The 23105-nt window shown below is 39.0% G+C and overlaps 1 protein-coding gene across 2 annotated transcripts in view; it reads left to right on the top strand.

Moving 5' to 3' along the window:
* The window catches only part of AGK (acylglycerol kinase), an 88550-nt gene that overhangs the window by 36391 nt on the left and 29054 nt on the right, over nt 1-23105 (top strand). For both annotated transcript variants that reach the window (XM_070464780.1, XM_020894846.2), the window contains exons 4-9: nt 1627-1706; nt 8561-8636; nt 13503-13595; nt 15169-15201; nt 16562-16656; nt 21322-21391. In XM_070464780.1, coding sequence (XP_070320881.1) covers nt 1627-1706; nt 8561-8636; nt 13503-13595; nt 15169-15201; nt 16562-16656; nt 21322-21391 — 447 coding nt within the window. The remainder of the gene's footprint in view (nt 1-1626; nt 1707-8560; nt 8637-13502; nt 13596-15168; nt 15202-16561; nt 16657-21321; nt 21392-23105) is intronic.

Raw genomic sequence — 23105 nt, 5'->3', positions numbered from 1 at the left:
ATAGCAGATTAAAAATGCAATAGTTTCAGGTGAATAGCAGAGGGACCCAGCCATAAATATACATGTATCTATTCTCCCCCAAAATGGAAAATTCTTAAAGAGGTGGAAATACCAGACCACCTGACTTGCCTCTTGAGACATCTTTATGCAGGTCAAGAAGCAACAGTTAGAACTGGACATAGAACAACAGACTGGTTCCAAATAGGAAAAGGAGTACGTCAAGGCTGTATGTTGTCACCCTGCTTATTTAAATTATATGCAGAGTACATCATGAGAAATGCCGGGCTGGATAAAGCACAGGCTGGAATCAAGATTGCCGGGAGAAATATTAATAACCTCAAATACGCGGATGACACCACCCTTATGGCAGAAAGTGAAGAAGAACTAAAGAGCCTCTTGATGAAAGTGAAAGAAGAGAGTGAAAAGTTAGCTTAAAACTCAGTGTTCAGAAAACTAAGATCATGGCATCCAGTCCCATCACTTCTTGGCAAATAGATGGGGAAACAATGAGAACAGTGAGATAATTTATTTTTGGGGGGTTCCAAAAATCACTGCAGATGGTGAGTGCAGCCATAAAATTAAAAGACACTTGCTGCTTGGATGGAAAGTTATGACCAACATAGACAGCATATTAAAAAGCAGAGACATTACTTTGCCAACGAAGGTCCATCTAGTCAAGGCTATGGTTTTTCCAGTAGTCATGTATGGATGTGAGAGTTGGACTAGAAAGAAAGCTGAGCACTGAAGAATCAATGCTTTTTTTTTTTTTTCTTCATTTATTTTTATTAGTTGGAGGCTAATTACTTTATAATATTATAGTGGTTTTTGTCATACATTGACATGAATCAGCCATGGATTTACAAGTCAATGCTTTTGAACTGTGGTGTTGGAGAAGACTCTTGAGAGTCCCTTGGACTGCAGGGAGATCCAACCAGTCCATCCTAAAGGAGATCAGTCCCGAATTGGAAGGACTGATGTTGAAGCTGAAACTCCAATACTTTGGCCACCTTATATGAAGAGCTGACTCATTGGAGAAGACCCTGATGCTGGGAAAGACTGAAGGCAAGAGAACCCCTTCTCCTCATCCAACAGAGGATGGCTTCACCGACTTGATGGACTTGAGTTTGAGCAAGCTCCGGCAGTTGGTGATGGACAGGGAAGCCTGGTGTGCTGCGGTCCATGGGGTTGCAAAGAGTCGGCCACAACTGAGTGACTGAACTGATTCTCCCCCAAACCCTTCTTCCATTCAGGCTGACACATGACATCGAGCAGAGTTCCCTGTGCTGTTACAGTAGCTTTGTTGGTTATCCGTTTTAATTATAACAATGAGTACGTGTCAATCCCCAATTCCCTAACTAGCCTTTCCCCCCATTCCTCCCCCTTGGCGACCTTAAATTCCTTCTCTGAGCCTGTAAATCTGTTTCTGTTTTATAAGTAAATTCGTTGGTGTCACTCTTTTTAGATTCATGCAGCTTTATGGTGGGGTTGTCAATATGAAATCTTAGAAGAACATTGGCTTCCTCAGGGTAGAGGCCAGAAATAAATTCTTTTGGAGTGAAAGAATATATGTGTTCACTAACTCAATAAAAGGACACTTACTGAAAACTTTTCTTTGTTCCTTTTTAGGTGTTTGGCAATCAACTTATTCCTCCCAATGCACAAGTGAAGAAGGCAACTGTGTTTCTCAACCCTGCAGCTTGCAAAGGGTAGTTCAGTCTGTGATTTGTTACAAATTCAGTTTTTCTAGGGGCAAAGAGTCACAGTGTCAGGCAGCTGGTTGGAGTCTGTGGAACTGGAAGCACTAGGTTCATTACTCTCGTAGCCATAAGATTCAATTGTATTGTAGAAATCATGGTTTAAGGGGATATAACTGTAAAGCTAACTGATGCTTAGCCAACTTGTCTAATTGAATTTTAATAATTATTGCAGAATTAGCACATTCAAATCAGTCTTATCTGCTTGGTCCTAGCCCCCTTTGGGAACAGCTGCTGCTGCTGTGATGTGAGATGTTCAGAGATGGCCAGGAGTACTGTGGCCTTGTGAGGTCAGAAACGTTCTTCCCCAGAGCAGTGAATGTAGAGTTGGGTCTTGGAGGTCAGCTGGGAGGACACTCGGTCTTCCTGACTAAGGAAGTGACGTGTGGTGGTGGGGGAATGTGGTTAGAGATAGGAGTGCTGACATATCCTTTGCTGTGTCACTGTTCTGACAGTCCTGGAGGGCTCATGTGACGCAATTGTGAGAATTAACATGTGAAGACTAGTTGGGACCTTGGTTGATAGTCATGTGTTCATTTATTATAACAAATGTACGATATTGGTGCAGGATATTGAAAGGGAGGGAGAGAGTGTGTGTGGTGTGTGTGTGTAGGGGATCAGGGAGGGAGTTATGTGAGAACTCTGTATTGTCCGCTGTTTTTTACTGTGAACTTGGGCTTCCCTGGTGGCTCAGAGGGTAAAGCGTCTGCCTGCAATGTGGGAGACCTGGGTTTGATCTCCAGATTGGGAAGATCCTCTAGAAAAGGAAATGGCATCCCACTCCAGTACTCTTGCCTGGAAAATGCCATGGACAGCGGAGCCTGGCAGGCTCCAGTCTTAATTTTTTTTAAAGTCCCGTAAGCAAAATAAAAAACTTTTTCTCTTATATTATTAGTTGGGAACAACTGTCATTCAGTTGGAAAGGACTTTTGATAGTTTCTAGAAGAAATCATTTAAAATTTAAAATTAGGATTACGTTTAAAATGTTTTTATTTATTTATGGCTGTGCTGGGTCTTTGCTGCTGTGCATGGAGGCCTTCTCTGGTTGCAGCGAGCAGGGGCTACTCACTGTTGCATCGCTTGGGCTTGTCACTGTAGTGGCCTCTCGTGTTGCAGAGCACAGGCTCAAGGGGGTATGGGCTTCAGTAGTTGCGACACTCAGGCTCCTTAGCTGTGGTTCATGGGCTTAGCTGCTCAGCGGCGTGTGGAATCTTCCCGGACCAGGGATCGAACCCATGTCCCCTGCGTCGGCAGGCAGATTCCCGTCCACTCTACCACCAGAGAAGTCCTAAAATTATTATTTTTTAAAATAGAAAGAATTGGTTGGGGGGGGGGAGTGATACCTTTTCTTCTTTCTGAGGACCAGAATAATACTTTTTGTCCTGTTTGAGGATCGGAAAATTAATAAATCTGTATTAGATTGGATTCTATAAGGTCAAAATCAAATGGAATTAAGATAATGAGAAAAACAACAAAAGCATAGTTGGGAGTGGCTCTTAAGTGGGACGTTTGACGTCTGGAAAGAAAAGCAGGAGTCCTGAAATAAGTTTCTCTTGTCTTTTCTAGGGAGGTAGTAAGTGTGGCTTCACAGATATGAGGACCAGCCATGCCTTATTTCTTTTGAATTCAGCAATTTAAGATACTTACCTCCAGATTGCCTAAATCGGCTCCATTGCACTACCTAATTGAATCAGATTTGCCCACCTTTGTTGGAGCCACTTCCTGTCCCCCTAAACATGCTTATCATAAGCCCTTGTGATTGTTCTTATTCAATATTTATTTATATATATTTATTTACTTGGCTGCATAGGGTCTTAGTTGTGGCTCGTGGGATCTTAGTTCCCCAACCAGGGATTGAACCTGTGCCCCCAGCATTACTCCAGTATTCTGGGCTGGAGAATTCCATGGGCTGTATCGTCCATGGGGTCACAGAGTCAGACACAACTGAGCGGCTTTCACTTTCACTTTCCCTGGCACTGCAATGTGGATTCTTACCCACTGGACCTCCAGGGACTTCCCTCATTCTAGCTTAAATCCAGCACTAAACAAAAATACCAACAGAACATAATCAAAATACCCAAGACAGCTAAATAGTCGCTGGTGGCTTTTGGGAGAAGCCAGCAGGGACCTGGATGTGAGTTTGAGAGTCTGGAGGACCAGGTCTGTATCCTCTCTTCTGCTCTGTGATGCTGTGGGTGTTGCTTTTTAGTTTCTTTACTCCTCAATTTATACTCATCTGTAAAATGGGAAAATAATGGCACATACCTTATAAAAATTACCATGTAATCCTTTAGGATTAAATGAGATAACGCCTCTAAAGTGTTTTGCATTCCTTCCATTTCATAATTAGCATTCGATTAAAGAAATATAAGCTGCTGTTCTTGTTGTTTCAGACCTGTAGTGTTAGTCACTGTGTCATGTCCAACTCTTTGCAACCCCACGGACTGTAACCCACCAGGATCCTCTGTCCATGGGATTTTTCAGGCGTGGCTACTGGAGTGGGTTGCCATTTCCTCCTACAGATCTTCCCAACCCAGGGATCGAACTCGAGCCTCCTGCGTCTTCTACATTGGCAGACGGGTGTTTTAACCACTGAGCCACCAGGGAAGCCCTTACTGACCTGTAGGCTGAGTTCAAAAGGTTCTTTACTTGGCTGTCCACCCTTGGACCTCTCCTTCTGTCCGCATTAATATAACTGTTCCAGGTCCTATTCCTTTCCAGACCTAGTAAGTTAGTAAGTTGCCAATTTTGATGATCTATATGGCAATTGTTTAAGCTATAATCAGTCATTTTGAATTTTTACATCTAAGAGATATTTGCATTTTTAAACAGTGAAGACACTTTAAAAAGCAGTTTTAGGTTCTGTTTACACTTTTACATGGAAATGTATTTGTGATTTTAAAGGTGAAGTTAGTGTTGAAAAGTATGATACCTTTATCTGAAGATGAGAGTAAGGAAAATTTTTCTAAAGTCATGGTCCACTTTGACAAGGTGAATCCCTGCATGCTTCTAGGAAGCAGTCACTCTGAAATAGCTTTTGCTACTTAATTGTACTATTTTTGTCATCTTGGCTCTGCCCTGACACATAATATATAATTTATCATGTAGCTATTTCATTATGTAGTACTGGTTTAAAACTACATTAGAGCTTTAGGAAATAAGATAACTGTGTTTAGCATTAATACATAATACATTAAGGAGTAATTATTTTTTGTGTGTGCATGAACCTGGAAATTGCTGTAGTATAGAAAGTTTTTATTTGGCTCTGGTGCTATCTCACCCTTAATTATATTATAAATAATACATTTCTTACTGGTAACACTTGTGTTTTTTTTTTTTTTTTAACACTTGTTTTTCAATCTTTTATATGGAACATTAGAAGGAAAAAAAAGTCTTCACTTTCATCTTAGAGATTTTCTGTACCTGTAGCATCACATAAATACGTGAATAAAGGCCCAAATGTTCAGATATTTTTTCTTTTTTTAAAATTACAGTTGATTTACAGTATTGTATTAGGTTCAGCTGTACAGCAGAATGATTCAGTTATATATACATATTTTTTTTTCAGATTCTTTTCCATTATTGATTATTATAATACATTGAATATAGTTCCTTGTGCTATACAGTAAATCTTTGTTGGGACTTCCCTGGCCATCCAGTGATTAAGATGCCATGCTTCCAATGTAGGAGGCTTGGCTTCAGTCCCTGGTCAGGGAACTAAGATCCCACATGCTGCTTGGCCAGGAAAAAAAAAAAAAACCCAATAAACTGGTAAATCTTCTTTGTTTATCTCATTTATATATAATAGTGTGTATCTGTTAATCCCATACTCCTAATTTATCCCTCCCCACTTTGGTAGCCATAAGCTTGTTTTCTATGTTTGTGAGTTCATATCTGTTTTTAAAATAAATTTATTTTTTAGATTCCACATGTATAAATTTATTTTTTAGATTCCACATGTAATATTATATAATATTTGTCTTGTTCTTTCTGACTTATTTCACTTAGTGTGATGATCTCTAGGTCCATCCATGTTGTTGCAAATGACAATATTTCATTCTTTTTATGGTTGAGTAATATTCCACTGTGTGTGTGTGTGTGTGTGTATGCATGCATATGCATGTGTATGCACACCACATCTTTATCCATTCATCTGTCGATGGACACTTAGGTTGCTTCCATGTTTTAGCTATTGTAAATTGTGCTGCTGTGAACATTGGGGTGCATGTATGTATCCTTTCAAATTAGAGTTTCATCTTTTCCAAATATATGTTATGCCCAGGTGTGGGATTGCTGTATCATATGGTACCTCTGTTTTCAGTTTTTTAAGGAACCTCCATACTGTTCTCCATGGTGGCTGAACCAATTTACATCCCCACCAACAGTGTAAGAGGGTTCCCTTCTCTCCACACACTCTCCAGAATTTATTGTTTGTAGATTTCTTTGATGATGCCATTTGACTGTGTGTGAGGTGATACCTCATTGTATTTTTGCAAATCTTATTTCTTAAGCTAACTCAGAGGAGCCCCCAGGTGTGTTATAAGTGATTAATACAGCCACTTGAGACTTCTCCAGAGTTCTGCCTCCCAGAGATAGATCTGGACCACTTCCACCTGACCCTTTCTTATCAGCCCGTTAATGAGAGCAGTCCTGCAAGGAGAAGTGTTTACAGTATCACCAGCTCAGCCTTTCTTGTTGGTGTAAGCCCCAGAAAAGGTGGTCTGGGAAGGAGGGGTTTCCATTTAGCCTTTCCCATTCATTCAAATATTGCAGAAGGAAATGGCAACCCACTCGAGTGTTCTTGCCTGGAAAATCCCAGGGACGGGGGAGCCTGGTGGGCTGCCGTCTATGGGGTCGCACAGAATTGGACACGACTGAAGCAACTTAGCAGCAGCAGCATTCATTCTAATAAGCATTCAGAGCCGCAGAAGAGGGAGGATAGGTTTGTTTGGTTTGCTTATTACCTGCCTAGGTGGGCCCTTGGTTCAAGCTGTTCTTTTGGCTCTTGTGAAAATTTACTCAAGTTTCTCAATTTCTGTTTTCATTCTTAATCAGAAACGTTTTATGTTCTGTATTCCATTTGGTAGTTGCTTCTTTTTAAAGAATGTTGACTTTGGTCTGTGCATAACTTTATACATGTTCCTCATTCACTACTTTTGCATCTCTTTCTAGTATAAAATATTCTTAAGAAATTCAAAACATGCCTCACTGATAAGAAAAATAATCTTTTTGATAGAGGACTGGGTAAGTGTGAATGTAAAAGTTAGATGTTTGGTGTTGATTGTTTTGAAAGTGCTAGTTTTTGTTTCTGTTTTGTGATACGATAGTTGAAAATATTTGGGTAAAAGACAAGTCAGCTGATTGATAGGTTTAACCTTTATTCAACCTTGAGACTGTAAGGCTGGAAACTTTCTGCAGCTTCTGCATCCCTTGATTTCTAGGCTTTTGTTTTTGAATCTTGACCTGAATTGGACAAGGGTCACTACTAGAATGCTGTGTATACTTTTAAAACACACAAACTCTAAGAGCGCTTTATTTCTATTGTTATAAGATACCACAATTGTCTCACTTCCTTTTCCTCACAATACACCTGTCCACATTTGGAATGGATTATTCATTCATTCATAAGTGTATTAATGTACCAGGTGCTTACTAAATAACCTTCTAAGTATACCAGTCATAATGCTAAAGGCCACAGGACTCAAGGATTAATAAGGTTTGGTGTGTGTTTTTGCAAGGCTTCCAATCTAGTGCTGAAGACTGTCTTGGGAACCACTATTCATCACAGAATATGAACGTCCCCACGAGAGGTGTGGACCGTGTGCCAGGGTTACCCTGAAAAGCACGTGACTGGGAGTTTTAAAAAGTGAAAGTGAGAGTCGCTTTGTCGTGTCCAGCTCTTTGTGACCCCATGAACTGTGCAGTCCAGGGAATTCTCCAGGCCAGAATACTGGAGTGGGTAGCCTTTCCCTTCTCCAGGGGATCTTCCCAACCCAGGGATCGAACCGAGGTCTCCCACATTGCAGGCGGATTCTTTACCAGTTGAGCCACAAGGGAAGCCCCTTGGAGTTTTAGACAAGCTGCCAATTATCCCATATTAAGATTAGGTAATTTAGAGCTTTTCCCTTTTTCCCAGCAGAAATTCTGCCTCTGTGGAAAAGAATTTTGCTGTTTCTCCAGAGATTTCACTACAGGCTTAAACTCAAGAAATGGAGATACCCCTAGTATTTGAAATTGTTAAAAATAATATCTCTTTCCTTCAAAGGTTGTGTTCACTGAGTCAGAATTAAGCAATATTCTGTTTGGTTCAGTCTGTTCTCTCTGGCCACATGAAAAATGTTAAATACATTCTCAGTCCAGCAGCGGACTATAAAGAAGCTCCTCAAGGGCTTGTTACATTATACCTGAATTACACGTATGTTTGTCTGCCTGTTGTTGTTTGTCCAGCTCCTAGATGTGTCTAGCACACAGTAGAAGGTCGGTAGTGCTTGTTGAATAAATCAGACATTGTTGCTAGACTGGAGCCATATCTAGTGTACCCTTTTCCTCTGGAGGAGCTAGAATGTGAACTGTAAGCATCCCATATGGATAGGGGCAAGCTCCTGGAGGCCCTAGAGTGAGAGAGTCCGTGTTTCTACCCAGAGAAACTTATTACTCATCATTAGTCTTCCTGTGTTGAACAAATAGAGGAAACCTGTGTTCTGTAGGCTGTTTCTTGTCCTATTCTAGAGAAGATGGTTGGGCTCTTTATTTTCCCTCCTGATCACTCCTGTTAAAATATTTGTATTTTTTTCCTTCATTTACAGCAAAGCCAGGACTCTATTTGAAAAAAATGCTGCCCCGATTTTACACTTATCTGGCATGGATGTTACTATCGTTAAGGTGAGAATTGCTCTAGAGTGTTGATTTTATCCAAGCCACCCCTCCTTATAACATATCCTGTTCTCTTGACTTCTTAGCGGGAATTGTTTATCATGTAAGGAGGTAAGAACAGAGAAATCACCATTGTGTTCTTCTTCTGATAATTAATATAATTATATTGTTTTTCCCAACCACTCTCAGCTTTTCATTTTCAGAATAGGATTAAATGAAGATATGAACTGGGTTCCTTTCCTCTGAAAGATAGGACTTGGAACGCTTGTCTCTTAGAAGATGAAAAGTTGTCATAGCTGTAAGAATTCCTCTGACTCCAAAAAAAAAACTTCAAGTTTGAGTAATTAATTTCTTGGCAGACAGGTAAACATTTTCTTTCTGGTGAGGAGTTATCTCTGGTGAGGAGTTTTAAGTGGTAAAACTTTAGAATTTTTGAGATTTCGACATGAAGAAAGGGGGTCAAAAATAAATGAAAGGGAATTGTGTATTTCAGAAAATGCCTCAAGGCTCCACTTTGTTGACTTTAAGTGCTGTATGTACGGTGTGTACACAGGTGTATGTATTTGGTAAAAATCACTGTGTTACCTGTTTTTTAAGTCTGTGGTTTACTGATTTTTCATATTACACACTTTCATTAAATCTTAGAGATTAAATGGTCATTTAGTCCAATTGACCATGCAGTGCTGAACTCCACCATGTCTGAGACATGGTCTTCCAGAATGGGAGAGAGGGGAAGAACACTGATGTTTATTTTAGAACCTGTCATGTATACTGCAGACTACGTATAAGAGAGTTGGGAATGGTCACTTAAGACTAATACTGTTTATCCCTGGAATGTTTGGTTGAACTCAAAAGTAGAACCACCTGGGCCTGCTTGGAGCTTTCTTTGAAGGGAAATTTTTTTGTATGTATGTATTAAATTTCTTTAGTGCCTGTAGAAGTACATCAAGATGTTCTATTAATTTAATATTGGTAAGGTTAAAATTTTTAAAGGAATTTGTGCATTTCATCTAAGTTTTCAAATTAATAGAATCAAATTGTTCATAAAATCTTCTTTTAAATTTCTGTACCATCTGAAATAAATCATTGTCATGGTCTATATTTTATTGTTTATCCATACCATCTTTTTTTTGCCTCCCAGTCATATGAGAGCTGTGTCAATTTAATCCTTGCCAAGAAGCATTTTTTGGCCTGTTGATCCCTTTATTTATGTTTGTTTCATTAATTTTTAGTCTGTTTCCTTCATTCTACTTTCTTTGGATTTTTTTTTTTTGCTTCTGCTGTTCTGACATTTTAACTTGAATCTTTATTTCATTGATTTTCACCCTTCTTTCCTAGTGTCTGCTGATTCAGCTACATCCTAGAAGTTTTGATTTATTTTCATTATCATTCATTTCTAAATATTTTCTAATTTACATCATGATTTTTGTTTGACCTGTGAGTTATTTAGGCATGTTTTAAAATTTTCAAATATAAAATTTTCCCACATCTGTTTGTTAATGATTTCTGATTTAATTGTGCTATAGTCCAAGAATATAGTCTATATAATTCCAATATTTTCAAGTTTATTGAAATTTGTTTTATGGCCTAGCATGTGGTTTGTTTTCATAAATGTTTTATGTATTTCTGAGAAGAACAAGAGGTATCAGTTACTGGGCACCATGTTCAATATATGCCCAGTAAGTCAAGTCTGTTAATTGTGTAGCTCAAAATTTATACATCCTTACTGTTTTCTTCTGTTTTAACTATAGATTATTCAGAAAGAGGTGTTAGAAATATCCCCCTGGATAGATTTGTCTATTTCTCAATGCAGTTTTATCCACTTTTGCTCTCTTATATTTTAAGACTGTGTCAGTAGATGAATTCACATTTCAAGTTATTTCATTTTTCTTGCGTTTTGAACCCATCATAGAGTGACCCTTTAGCATTAACATTGTCTTTTACTGTGGTCTATTTTATTTAGTGTTATTAGTAACCATACTGGCTTACTTTGGTTAGTTTTTGCCTGGTATAATTTTTACTTATCTTTTTAATTTTAAGAAAGTCCAACTTACCAATTTTTTCTTTTAGGTTTGCTTTCGGTGATTTATTTAAAGACTCATCACCAAACCCAGGATCACCTAGATCCTCTAATATGTTATTTTCTAGAAATTTTCTAGATTTTTATTTGCATTTAGATCTGTGATCCATTTTGAGTTAATTTTTATGAAAGGTATAAAATTTGAGTTTTCTGCATCCTTAGGCCACTCTTTGTCCTTTCTGTTTGGTGCATTTAGAATTTTCCTCTTAAGGTTAGAGCCTCAAATATATCATCCCTATTAATGTAATCTTTTAAATTATGGTCTGTTAAATGTGTCAATGTCTTTTGAAATTTTGATTCTTTCATTCATGTACTTTCCTATTTTTCACTTTTTTCTTGCAAATATTTGAGTACCCCAGGTGCCTCAGTGGTAAAGAATCCACGTGCCAATTCAGCAGATGTGGGTTTGATCCCTGGGTCGGGAAAAGAGAATGGCAACCCACTCCAGTATTCTTGCCTGGGAGATCCCGTGGACAGAAGAACCCGGTGGGCTACAGTCCATGGGGTCACAGAGTCAGACACTACTTAGCAACTGAGCAACAACAGCACCTCGTATAAAGTAAACTCTGTTCTAGGTATTGAGGGTAGAGTCTGAACAAAACATTTTCCCTGTCTGTCCTCAGAGAAATTCTAAAGTGTGAAAAGAAGGGATGCACATGATAAACATATATAAATAAACTTAGGATTTGTCAGGTGGTGGTGAGTGCCAAGAGGAAAAGTCAAGAGGGATAAAAAAAGTAACGGGGGTGTTAGCTTAGTTCAGGAAGCCAAGGAAGGCTGGTCTTATAAGATGCCCTTTGAAAGGGACCTGGAGGAAATCAGAGCGTCATGCAGGGTGGGCGAGGGAGAGGATCCAGGGCCAGCATACTGCATGTTCAGAGGCTCTGTGGAGTATTTGTGGGTGTTTGAGGCAGAGTGAGAAGGCCAGTGTAGTTGGAGGAGGATGAGCAAGGAGAGACTGGCAGAGAGGATGAGGCTGGAGAAGTCGGAAGGGCAAGATTGTCAGGCTTGTATCACTTACATATTCAGTAAATGACCTTTCCTCTCTCTGTTGATCAAGTGTTATGCAGAAAAAGTCTGAAAGGAGATTCCTAAAGAAATGCGACCAGGAATCTACCTACAATTTGATGTTCCTCTACTGGGGGCGTGTTACTTTGAGCATAGACATTCACTTGGTAATCAGTTCACCCAGTTGTATTCTAGTGTATTGTTCCCACTTATCTCCACCTTGTTCCCAAGGATATGATCAAACAGCTTGCCAGGTGCCTTGCTGAGGACCAGATAGAATGTCTGTTTGCATTCCCGTATCGTTTATCTAGTAATCTGTCAAAGATGAGAATAGTCTGAGACGCCTTGTTCTTGGAGAACCCTTGCAGATTACCAGTGGTCACCTATTTTGGGATGTTTACAAAGCCTCCTTTTAAATTAGGATCAATATATATTCCTTTTTTTTTTTAATGAAATATTTGGATTGATCGAGCTCAATCACCAGAGGGCAACGATTTAATCAACCGTGGGTATGTAATGAAACCAATGTAAAAACCCGAAGGGACAGGGCTCAGAGAGCTTCTGGGCTGGTGAACCTGTGGAGATCTGAGAAGTGGTGTCCTAGAGAGGACATGGGACGCCCCTCCCCACACAGTTCACCCCTTGTACCTCTTCATTTGTTCATCTGGATCCTTTCTAATAAGCTGTTAACTGTGAAAAAAGGATGTATTTGCAAATGTATAACTGCAAAGCCAGTCATTAGATTTTTCAGGATAGAAGTAGAACCATTCATCATGAGATGAGATGATGTTAGTGTAGGGACTTCATTTTTTTTTTCTGTGTTGACAGAGGCCCAGGTGCTTTAGCCCATCTGAAACCTCAGTCTCTTAATTTTTTGCCTATTAGTTTGTCTTGTAAAGTGTCCACAGGAGATAGTGTTTCCTTATTATTAATGGCATTACCTTTACATCTGTTAAAATCCAATATTTGGTTTTAGTCACTCTGTCATGTCCAACTCTTTGCAACCCCATGGACTGTAGCCCACCAGGCTCCTCTGTCCATGGAACTTTCCAGGCAGGAGTACTGGAGCAGATTGCCATTTCCTTCTCTAGGAGATCTTCCCGACCCAGAGATTGGATCTGTGTCTGTTGCATTGGCAGGCGGGTTCTTTACCAGCTGAGCCACCGGGGAAGCCATGAGCTAGCACAGTACCAGTTAAGAACAGGCATCTCACTGTTTGCTTTTCATACTGCTTTCCAACAGTATTACGGGAAATCTCTTACCCTTTCTTCCAGTACACGTGATTTCATTGATAAGGAAATTAAGATCTTGAGGGTTTAAAGCCACTCAGCTAAAAAATAGAGTTGGGGTTTAATCTGGGTCTCTTGGGCTCTCAAATCTGTGCTTTTTTCATTATATTTGTTTCTCCTTATTTGCATATACATTTGACCTCTTGCTTTCAGATGAAAGTCATTGGGTAAATGAAGTAATAGAATTTGCACGGGCCTGGAAATGAGTCCCCTGACTGGCTAACTGTAACTGAGACACATCAGTTTGAGTTTGAGTTTTATTTTAAAAGCAAGGAGCTGACTAGATGGTTTCTGAGGTCCCTTCCAGCTCTAAACATATAAAACTATAAAAACCATATCTAGTTGCTTTAGCAGCTATTTAGTTTTTCATATGCATCAATTATGTAGGATTTAAGAAAAGATTCAGTGCAAAACTGTAAAGAAACTTCTACATTTTTAGACCTTTGGGCTTGTGGCTCTAGGATGATACATTTATCAAAGGCTTCCTTTGTATTGCAGACAGATTATGAGGGCCAAGCCAAGAAACTCCTGGAACTGATGGAAAACACAGATGTGATCATTGTCGCTGGAGGAGACGGGACGCTACAAGAGGTGTGGCTGCTTTTCTGTCTGAAGCCACTTTGAAAATGAGGAAAATAGAAATGAGATCTTAGAGTGGGGGCATAAAGTGATTATCATGTAAGGAAATGATTTCTTATAGCATTGTTTCTCTGGGAAGCAAGCATAACATTACATTTTTCCTTATGGACTTTTATTTCATTGCTTTGTATAAATTCTGAACCCAGCACATAGAAAGGTTTCTGTTCTATCAAATTGAAGGTGGATAAAGTGAAATAAAACAGGGTACAAAATGGTTCTGGGTGTGAAATGCTTTTTACATTTTTACGACTCTTCTGCAGTAGCCCTGTTTATTATGGTATCATAGTTTTAATTATGGGAAGGTTTCTTGTAAAACTTAAATAATGATTCCCTTTTTAAAAGAATGCATCTGTCCATTCTCACAACATTCCATCTTAGGTAATGTTATCTCCTAATGGTACCTTTAGAGGCAGAGGTTTCCATGTTCTAGTGTGTGTACTGCCTTTGTTCTGCAATCCCTTTTCCATATTGCTTGCCTGGGACAGTAAGTATATTGCCCTGGGAATGCTCTTCTCTTCCAGGGCAGTAGACTAGAACCTTCATTATGTATTGGAAGCCCCTGAAGAGCCCAGTGCGGGGGCCCCTCCCACTCAGTCACCCCATCCTGTGTAAAAGTTGCATCCGAACCTCATTTCTCGCCTTTTGCCTCTGCCTGGTGGTTTCCTTGGTGTTTATGGATCAAGAGCTGCCAGCAGGCAGGGCATTGTCCTGTGTTTAATTTAGCAACCATGTGAGCCTTAGTAAGCTGCTTTTTAAGAGGCTGTGCTAATGATCTTGTAATTGTTTTTATGGCTTTTTAATGAAGTGTGAAGAAAACAGATAGCATGCCAACAAAGAATGAAGTGGGCCACATCAGAGCCCCATTTAATCGCAAAACTCAGGGAGGCAGGAGATGGGGGAGAAGATTGGCGTCAGCCTTGACTTTACAAAATGTTTTTAAGAAAGATACCAAATTGTGTATCTGGTATGATCTACTCATAAAACTATGCCCCAATTTAAAAAAAAAAGAATTGGAGAGAAATGTAAACAACTCACTAATGATGTCTGGTGGGTTAATGAGGAAGTATTCTTTCTTCAGGTATTTTTTACAGTTTTTACAAGACTTGTGCATTATAGTTTAAAAGTGAAAAGTAAATTATGCAAAAATTCAAATTAAAAATGTCTTTTTATAGAGGGAACACAATTCCCCTTGTCTTTGTATTCATCGATAAGAAACATTTGAGAGCAGGCTTCTGAGTGACCCATCTTATTGAACTTAAAACGTAATTTTGCTAATATAATGTGGAGGTTTTATAATTATTTTGTCTTAGTCTTTATAGTCCTGTTGATGCCAGGTGAAGAATAAAACCTAATTTAGCTCTGCTCCTATTGGAGAATGGTTTGTGTTTTAAGAACCAATACATCTTTTGACATAGTTTCTAGGAAGAAAACAGGAACAAGTTTGTGGTCCATGAAAATTGAATCCAATTATTTTATGATAAAGGAACTACAAGGTGTTTATAATAATTTTTAAAAACATTTTTAGGTTATTACTGGAGTTCTTCGAAGAGCAGATGAGGTGAGCTTTAAGAATAATTGCATTTTGGCTTTTACTTTCCTCCTCTTTCTTTATTCCTCACTCCCTCCCTCCCTCCCTCCTCCCTATTTTATGTTTTAAGGTGGGAACAAGTTTTGCTTCCTTGGATTTTAGAAAGTAAAATCTGCCTGTCATAGAACACTTCTATTAACCCGTGGTGGACTTTCCTGCTTTGGGAACCTAGAATATCCAATGATTTTTTTTTTTTTTTTTTTAACCAAGAGTTGTTTAAACTATAAAATTTCCCTATAAAATCTTTTTCTCAAAGGATTCCTTCATTAATAAACCATGGTATATTCATATGTTGGAAACCACACAACAGTTAAAATGAATGAACTAGGCTTACAAACATCTACGTGATAAATCTAAAAAATATTCAATAAGAAAGTTAGGTCGCCAAAGCATGTTAATGCATTTCTACAAAGTTTTAAAATTCAGAGAACAAAGATACTGTTGATGGACACATCAACTTTGTAGTCAAAGGATAATAACGTGGATGGAGAGGAACTGTACAAAGTCTGTGATAATGGATGGTTGGTTTCCTTTGGGGAAAGGAAAGAGGAAGAGAGGAAGAAGGGACTTGACCTGCATCTGCATCAATTTCTCTCTTAAAACTGAAGCAAATAGGGCAAAACGTAATATTTGCCAAATCTGGGTCTTAGTTACATGGGTGTTTTGAGATTATTTTATCCACTTTTCTACAATAAAGTATTTTAAATAAGAAATACAACAGAGAAAAGAAAGTAACCACAAGGAAGAAGATCCTTTGCAGTCCCTTGGTTATAATAGATTGAGCTCAAAATAGTCTTTAGAACCTTACAGTATCTGTTAGTATTTGCAGCATTTAATTGAGTCCTCTGCTATGCCGTTCTTCTGCTACTTGACCTTGCATATTCTCATAGCCTTGTTTGATACTTAGAATAGTTTACAAGGCAGTTTCACCTGTCCTCAGTCACTATACCAGTGTTAGACATTTTAAATTGAATTTTATCTGCAACTTTGTCAAATAGTGTGGCAACGTAATACAGTCTGTCACAGTCATGCAGCTATGTAATATCCAAGACACTCATTTTTTTAACCAAATTTCTTTCAACCCATTGCTATTAGTGAGTATTGAAGTATTTCTTCTAAATTTGAAGTTTTGTTGTTTTCATGAACTGCCTTGTTCTAGAAACTGCTTCCTCAGGATTACCTTGATGGCTGGTCTAGGGGCGTGGGAAGGAAGACAGGGAGGCAGGGCCAGGGTCACTTACTTTGTTTTATGGACACGTCTGTGCCTCTTTGTTCAATCTCATTTTCTGACCATAACAATAAAACTTCCCTCTCATTTTCTTCCCCCCAGGCTACCTTCAGTAAGATTCCCATCGGATTCATCCCACTGGGCCAGACCAGTAGTTTGAGTCAGACACTCTTTGCCAAAAGTGGAAACAAAGTCCAGTAGGTTGTCAATGTGGGATGGTAGCATTTGTGGGTGAGAGAGCCTGGGAATGGCAGATCCGCATGTGTGATACAGTTTTCCTTCTGAGTTTCGCTAGCCTGAAACTTCAGATCAAGGAGGAGGAGATCAGAGTTCAAGCTTTTGGTTGATGGGGAAGTTTCTCTGTTGGGTGGTGGGACCCTGGTGATCTAATATTAAGTCGCCAGGTGAGGTATGGCTATGAATACTGATGTCCTTTTGTCTCTTAAGATAGCTCTGCTGATCCAACATACTATTTGTGTGTTTTTGTGTTGTAAGATTCTCTGGTGAAGACAGATTCGCAGTGCTCATTTGTTTGCGTTAAGTATGCATGATGACAAATAGCAAATCCCCCGTGGAGACCGAGCCAGCAGCCTTGGCTCCATTACCTTGATAATATAAGTAGCTAAAACAGCCAAATATAGTTACCTCCTTTAGGGAATGCCCAAAGTAGAAAACAGTACGGAGAAAGTAGACAGAAAGCAGTGCAGCCCTGACATCTAAATTAAATTGCTGCGAGTCTACCCTTGTCTTCAGGAGCCAGGCAAATTGTTACCGTTGCACTTTTCTTTTGAAAGCATTGTGTAAACAAAAATCGAGTCTTTCAAGAAGATGGGAATCTTGAATTTGAGTCGTAACTTTGATTAAAAATAAAATCTTGGACAAGTCATTTTCAGGTTCTCATTGTCGGTTGCCTGATCTTTATTTATTTTTTGAACTCTTTATTTTGTATTAGGATATAGCCGATTAACAATGTTGTGATAATTTTAGGTGAATAGTGAAGGGACTCGGCCATACATATCCATGTATCCCTTCTCCAAACTACTTCCTGTCCAGGCTGTCACATAACATTTCACAGAGTTCTATGCTGTCCAGTAGGTCCTCGTTGGCCATCCATTTTAAATGCCTGATCTTTAAGGCTTTGTGACACATTGGAGAGGTCAATAAATAGTGTTTATTGAATGAATGAATTGAAATATTCTCAAGGCATTTCTGTTTATAACCTTCCAAAATCAGTGACAATAACAATACGCAGGTGACTTTCTCTTTTGGATTATTTTTTTTGTTTCTGCTTTGGGATTTTTCTTTTAAATTAAAGTATAATGGACATACAACCTTATATTAGTTTCAGATGTACAACACAATGATTCAATATGTGTTTACCACCAGGGTAAGTGTAGTTGACATCTGCCACCAGACAATAGTTACAGAATTTTTTCCCTTACAATGAGAGCTTTTAAGATATGCTGTCTTTAAAACTTTCAAACATACAGCACAGTATTAGCATTCGTTGCCATGCTATACCTTCCATCCCCAGGACTTAACTTATTTTGTAACTTTTGACTCCCTTCACCTATTTTGCCCACCTCCCACACCCCACCTCTGACAAACACCAATCTGTCCTGTGTCATTTATGAACTTTTTTTTTTTAAGATGCCACCCACATATAAGTGAGATCATATAGTATTTGTCTTTCTCTGTCTGACTTCACTTAGCACAGCACCCTCCAGGTTCATCCATGTTGTTGCAAATGGCATAATTTCATTCTTTTTTATTGTTGAATACTATGTGCGCACGAACATATACATGTATCACAGATTCTTTATCCATTCACCTGTCAGTGGACACTTAGCTTGTTTCCATATCTTAGCTATTGTAAATAATGCTGCAACAAATATGGTGCATATATCTTGTGAGTTAGTGTTTTTGTTTTCTTTGGATAAATAGCTAGAAGTGGCATTGCTGAATTGTATGAAAGTTCTGTTTTTAATTCTTTGAGGAATCTCCATACTGTTTTCCACAGTGGCTGTACCAATTTAACATTCCCACCAACTGTGAAGAAGGGTGCCCTTTTCTCCACATCCTCTATAACACTTGTTATCTCTTATCTTTTTGATAATAGCCATTCTCACAGGTATGAGGGGATATTTCTATGTGTTTCAGTTTGCTTTTCCCTGAAGTTTCATGATTCTGGGCCATCTTTTCATGTACCTGTGGCCATCTGCATGTCTTTGGAAAAATGTCTGCTCCAATCATCTGCTCATTTTTCAAGTGAATTTTTTTTCCCTCTGTTGAGTTGTATGAGATATTTATATGTTTTGGATATTAACCATTTAGAAATACATGACTTGCAAATACTTTCTCCCATTCATCAGGTTGCCTTTTCATTTTGTTGCTTATTTCCTTTGCTCTCCAGAAGGTTTTTAGTATGATGTAGTCCCACTTTTTTATTTTTGCTTTTGTTGCTCTTGGTATCAGGTTCAGAAATCATCACCAAGTCTTACGTTAAGGAGCTTACCCTTTGTTTTCTTTTAGGAGTTTTATGGTTTCAGGTCTTATTACATTCAGGTCTTTAGTCCATTTTGAGTTTATCTTTATGTGTAGCGTAAGCTAGTGGTGCAGTTTCATTCTTTTGCATCTGGCTGTCCAGTTCTGCTTGGGGATTTTGAATAGACTGGTTTTATGGATTTATTATTGCTGTTTCATTTTAGGAGTCATCTTATATCTTTTAACAATTCAGTTCTTTGTTTTAGATAAAAGCCTTGGTCCATATATCACAGATTAGGCATACATGTAGACATATACTAATACCAGGTCTTTATTAAAACGTCCCTCATGCCTCAAGTCTTCATCTAATTGGGAGTATCCAGCCCTTCACCAGTCTTCCTGCAGCCGAACGTGGCATTTCATTTTGCTGTATATTTTCCACCAGTCTAGAATTTCTGAGGGGCAATAAATACGACAACCAGTGAGTTAAACGTTTCTGCTTGTCGGAGACAAATCCTGTCTGGTTCGGGTCTTGATCACTTGTGATAGCTGGTCTTTCTGCCTGTCAGTGTAGATTATTCGAACTGCTTGCCAGCATCACCGAATATGTCAGCAATGCAGAGGCAGATGGCGTTCCTGGGAGAACCTTTCACCTATCCAAAGCCAGGGTCTAGGCTGGGTGCCCTCCCTCAAGGCCTTAGATAGCCCTCAGTGTCTTGAGAGCTGATTTTCCCTGTAGTTAAACAAATGTTGTTGCTGCTTCTATTTATAATTTGAAGATTTTTAAAACTTAATTTATAAGCATGCCCCAGGGCTCTTAGGTAATTAAGTCGGTCTGCCCTGGGTTCAGAATTTTGTAGACCCTCTTAACATGGCAGGTGCCTGGGGCTATTTAAAAGAACAGGGCTTTGCTTTTTGCATTGCTGTCAAGATTTGTTGTACCATAATTACTACAGAAGAAAAAGGAATTTTGAATTCGGAATGTTGCAGATAAATAATCCTAAAAAATAGCTATTCCATGCTACAGGGCTGCTTTATTTAGAACTTTCAATTATTGCCAGAGGATGACAAATTTAAGGTTGCATATTAACCATCTTCTGCTAAGCAATTTTGAAAAAAATTAATATGGAAAGGCATTTTTCAGTTGGAACATTTTTTTAAAGGTCAGCCTCTCAAAAGCACTTCTTAAACCTCTTAATGTGCTAGGTACCACTCAGAGCAAGCATGGAACTTTAGCATTCTTTCTGATAGCTTCCTTTGAAATTAATATATTCATATCGAATTAATCTGAACTGGTGATCATGCATCTTGCTATCTCCTAAATTGAATTTCATTTTCTAGACTTCTACCTGCTTCCCACATAGCATCTGTCTTGAAGGGGAAAATGGGATAAAGAGAAATTTGAGAAAGTAAATGAGGTTGTTTCTTAAGTTTCAGCTTGCTTACTAGGGAACCCAGAATGTCATCCAAGCATTAACGTGTATATTTTGAGGATTTATTATATTTTTCTAAAATAACTTCAACAAATCCTGTCCTTTATTTTTTATTTTCTTCTTTTGAATGTAATCCCCACACCAGTGATACTTAGTAGCTTTTTTTTCTTTTTTAAAATAATGTTCCTTATTTATTTTTTTTTTATGGCTGTGCTGTGTCTCTGTTGCTGTGTGGACTTTTCTCTAATTGCAACAAGTAGGGGCTACTCTCTAGTTGCAGTACATGGACTTCTCATTGCGGTGACTTCTCTTGTTGTGCAGCGCGGGCTCTGGGGCACATGGGCTTTGGCACTTGCGGCATGTGAGCTCAGCAGTTGCGGCTCCCTGGTTCTAGAGCACAGGCTTGGTAGTTGGGGCACATGGGCTCAGTTGCTCTGCGGCATTTGGAATCTTCCTGGATCAGGGGATCGAATTCATTACCACTGAGCCAACTAGTCCTGTCCTTTAGTTATCCTTCAGGTTATCAGAGTAAAAGGTATATGGTTTTTGAAGTGCTTGACTTTGTTACAATGAATGCAAGATGTTATGTTATTTATTTTTTATCATAATTTCCAATGATAAGAGTTGGACACAATGTAGACCCTCTGTTAAGTGTGAAGTAAATAAATGATTGAAGTAAATAAATGATATAAATAAATAAATTCGGATAAACTTCTCTTTGCTGAAGCCTTCTCTTTGAGTCTGTATCGGAGCCTTCCATTCTATTTGTATCAGCAATTCTTTTACACTCCTTCACTCTACTTTCTTGGGGGTATTTCAAAGGAGTATGTCTTTTCCCTGATTCAACTGTTAGTACTCTGGGCAGGAATGGTTTTGTGTGTGTGTCTTGGGGGGACTGTTGTTTATTTTTCACAACATGATCATTTTCCTCTTGTTATCTTTTAGACATATTACCGATGCCACACTTGCCATTGTGAAAGGAGAGACAGTTCCACTTGATGTCTTACAGATCAAGGTAAGGAAGTCTTTTCATCAGGATTTGAAAAAATTACAAGCTAATACCTATTTAAAAAAATAAAATGTAATAGTTCAAATAATGTTAGAATGAGACCAATTCCTCTTCTTACCCTTTCCTATCTGAAGTATAACCCCACAGAGGAAATAATTTTACCTGGTTGTTCTAGTTGTTATCATTAATTAGTATACCTATGATGCTGTTTTTTAAAATTGTAGTTTAAAAAACCCCCACAAAACTTGAAATTTGCATCATAACCATTTTCCCGTGTATAATTCAGTGTAGGAGGCGTCCCAGGTGGTGCAGTGGTAAAGAACCTGCCTGCCAATCCAGGAGGCATGGGTTCAATCCCTGTGTTGGCAAGATCCCTGGAGAAGGAAATGGGAGCCCACTCCAGTATTCTTGCCTGAAGAATTTTGTGGACAGAGAAGCCTGGTGGGCCATGGTCCACAGGATCACAGAGAGTCAGACATGGTAGAGCGACTGAGGACGCATACACAGTTCAGTTTAAGTGCATGACGCCATGTATTGGTTTATCAGTTTTAGGCCTTATCTCTTGGCCTCTCTTACTATCAGAAGTCCTCTGTATCACCTCTCAGTATAGTTGTATCATGATTTTTAGTTCCTTTGCTGATTATGTTTGACCCACAAGTAATTTTTTATCTCACATTGTGGTTTTGAGTACTGAAAGAGCTAATAAAAGCACTCTGGTTTCATCTTTTGCATTTGTATAGTGGCTGTCTCCTAATCTCATGTTCTGCCTTGGGCAGAACCCTTCTCATGACCCGTCTGTCCTCTGGAGGGCCTTCTGTTGGGAATTCAGGTTATTTTGTTTTCTCGTATTCTCAGCTCTCTGAAGAGCTGAAGAAAAATTATGATTCTGTAGATTATCAGGCTTTTTCTCAGCTTTAGGGTGGGAACAATGTTTTCTGTTGCTTCCTATATCTTCTTTTGGGTGGCCTAACATTTTCTTAGTGATTTGTAGGTGAACTCATAAATTATTCTAGAAATACATTTGCTGGCCTTGCCCACTGAAGGGGCTTAAGACAGTGACACCAAACAGCAGTGAGCATACCTGGCACCCAGATTTAGGTCTCTAAGTACTTTCCCTAATAAAACTTACCCGTACTCTATGCAGAGATGTCTTTCAGTGGCAGGGCAAGAACAAGGCAAAGAACTATTCAAAAACTCATGGGGACAACACTGGAATGACATAGGAGCCAGCCTGATGGTATCCTTCATTGTTATTCAGTCACTCAGTTGTGTCTGACTCTTTGTGACCCCATGGACTGCAGCATGCTAGGCTTCTGGGTCCTTCACTATCTCCCAGAGCTTGCTCAAACTCATGTCCATTGAGTTGGTAATGCCATCCAACCATTTTGTTCACTGTCGTCCCCTTCTGCTCCTGCCTTTGATCTTTCTCAGCATCAAGGTCTTTTCCAATGAGTTGGCTTACCGTATCATGTGGCCAAAGTACTGGAGCTTTAGCATCAGTCCTTCCAATGAATATTTAGGATTGGTTTCCTTTAGTACTGACTGGTTTGATCTTTCAGCTGAAGGGTCTTGAGAGTTCAAGACTCTCAAGAGTCTTCTCCAACACCACAGTTCAAAAGCATCAATTCTTAAGTGCTCAGCCTTCATTATGGTCCAAATCTTGCATCCATACTTAACTACTGGAAAAGTTACAGCTTTGACTCTATGGACCTTTGTCGGC

Source organism: Odocoileus virginianus, chromosome 1, assembly GCF_023699985.2.
Source record: "Odocoileus virginianus isolate 20LAN1187 ecotype Illinois chromosome 1, Ovbor_1.2, whole genome shotgun sequence".
Classification (NCBI taxonomy): domain Eukaryota; kingdom Metazoa; phylum Chordata; class Mammalia; order Artiodactyla; family Cervidae; genus Odocoileus; species Odocoileus virginianus.
The sequence above is the reverse complement of the archived record's forward strand: the minus strand, read 5'-3'. Positions and strand labels throughout refer to the sequence as shown.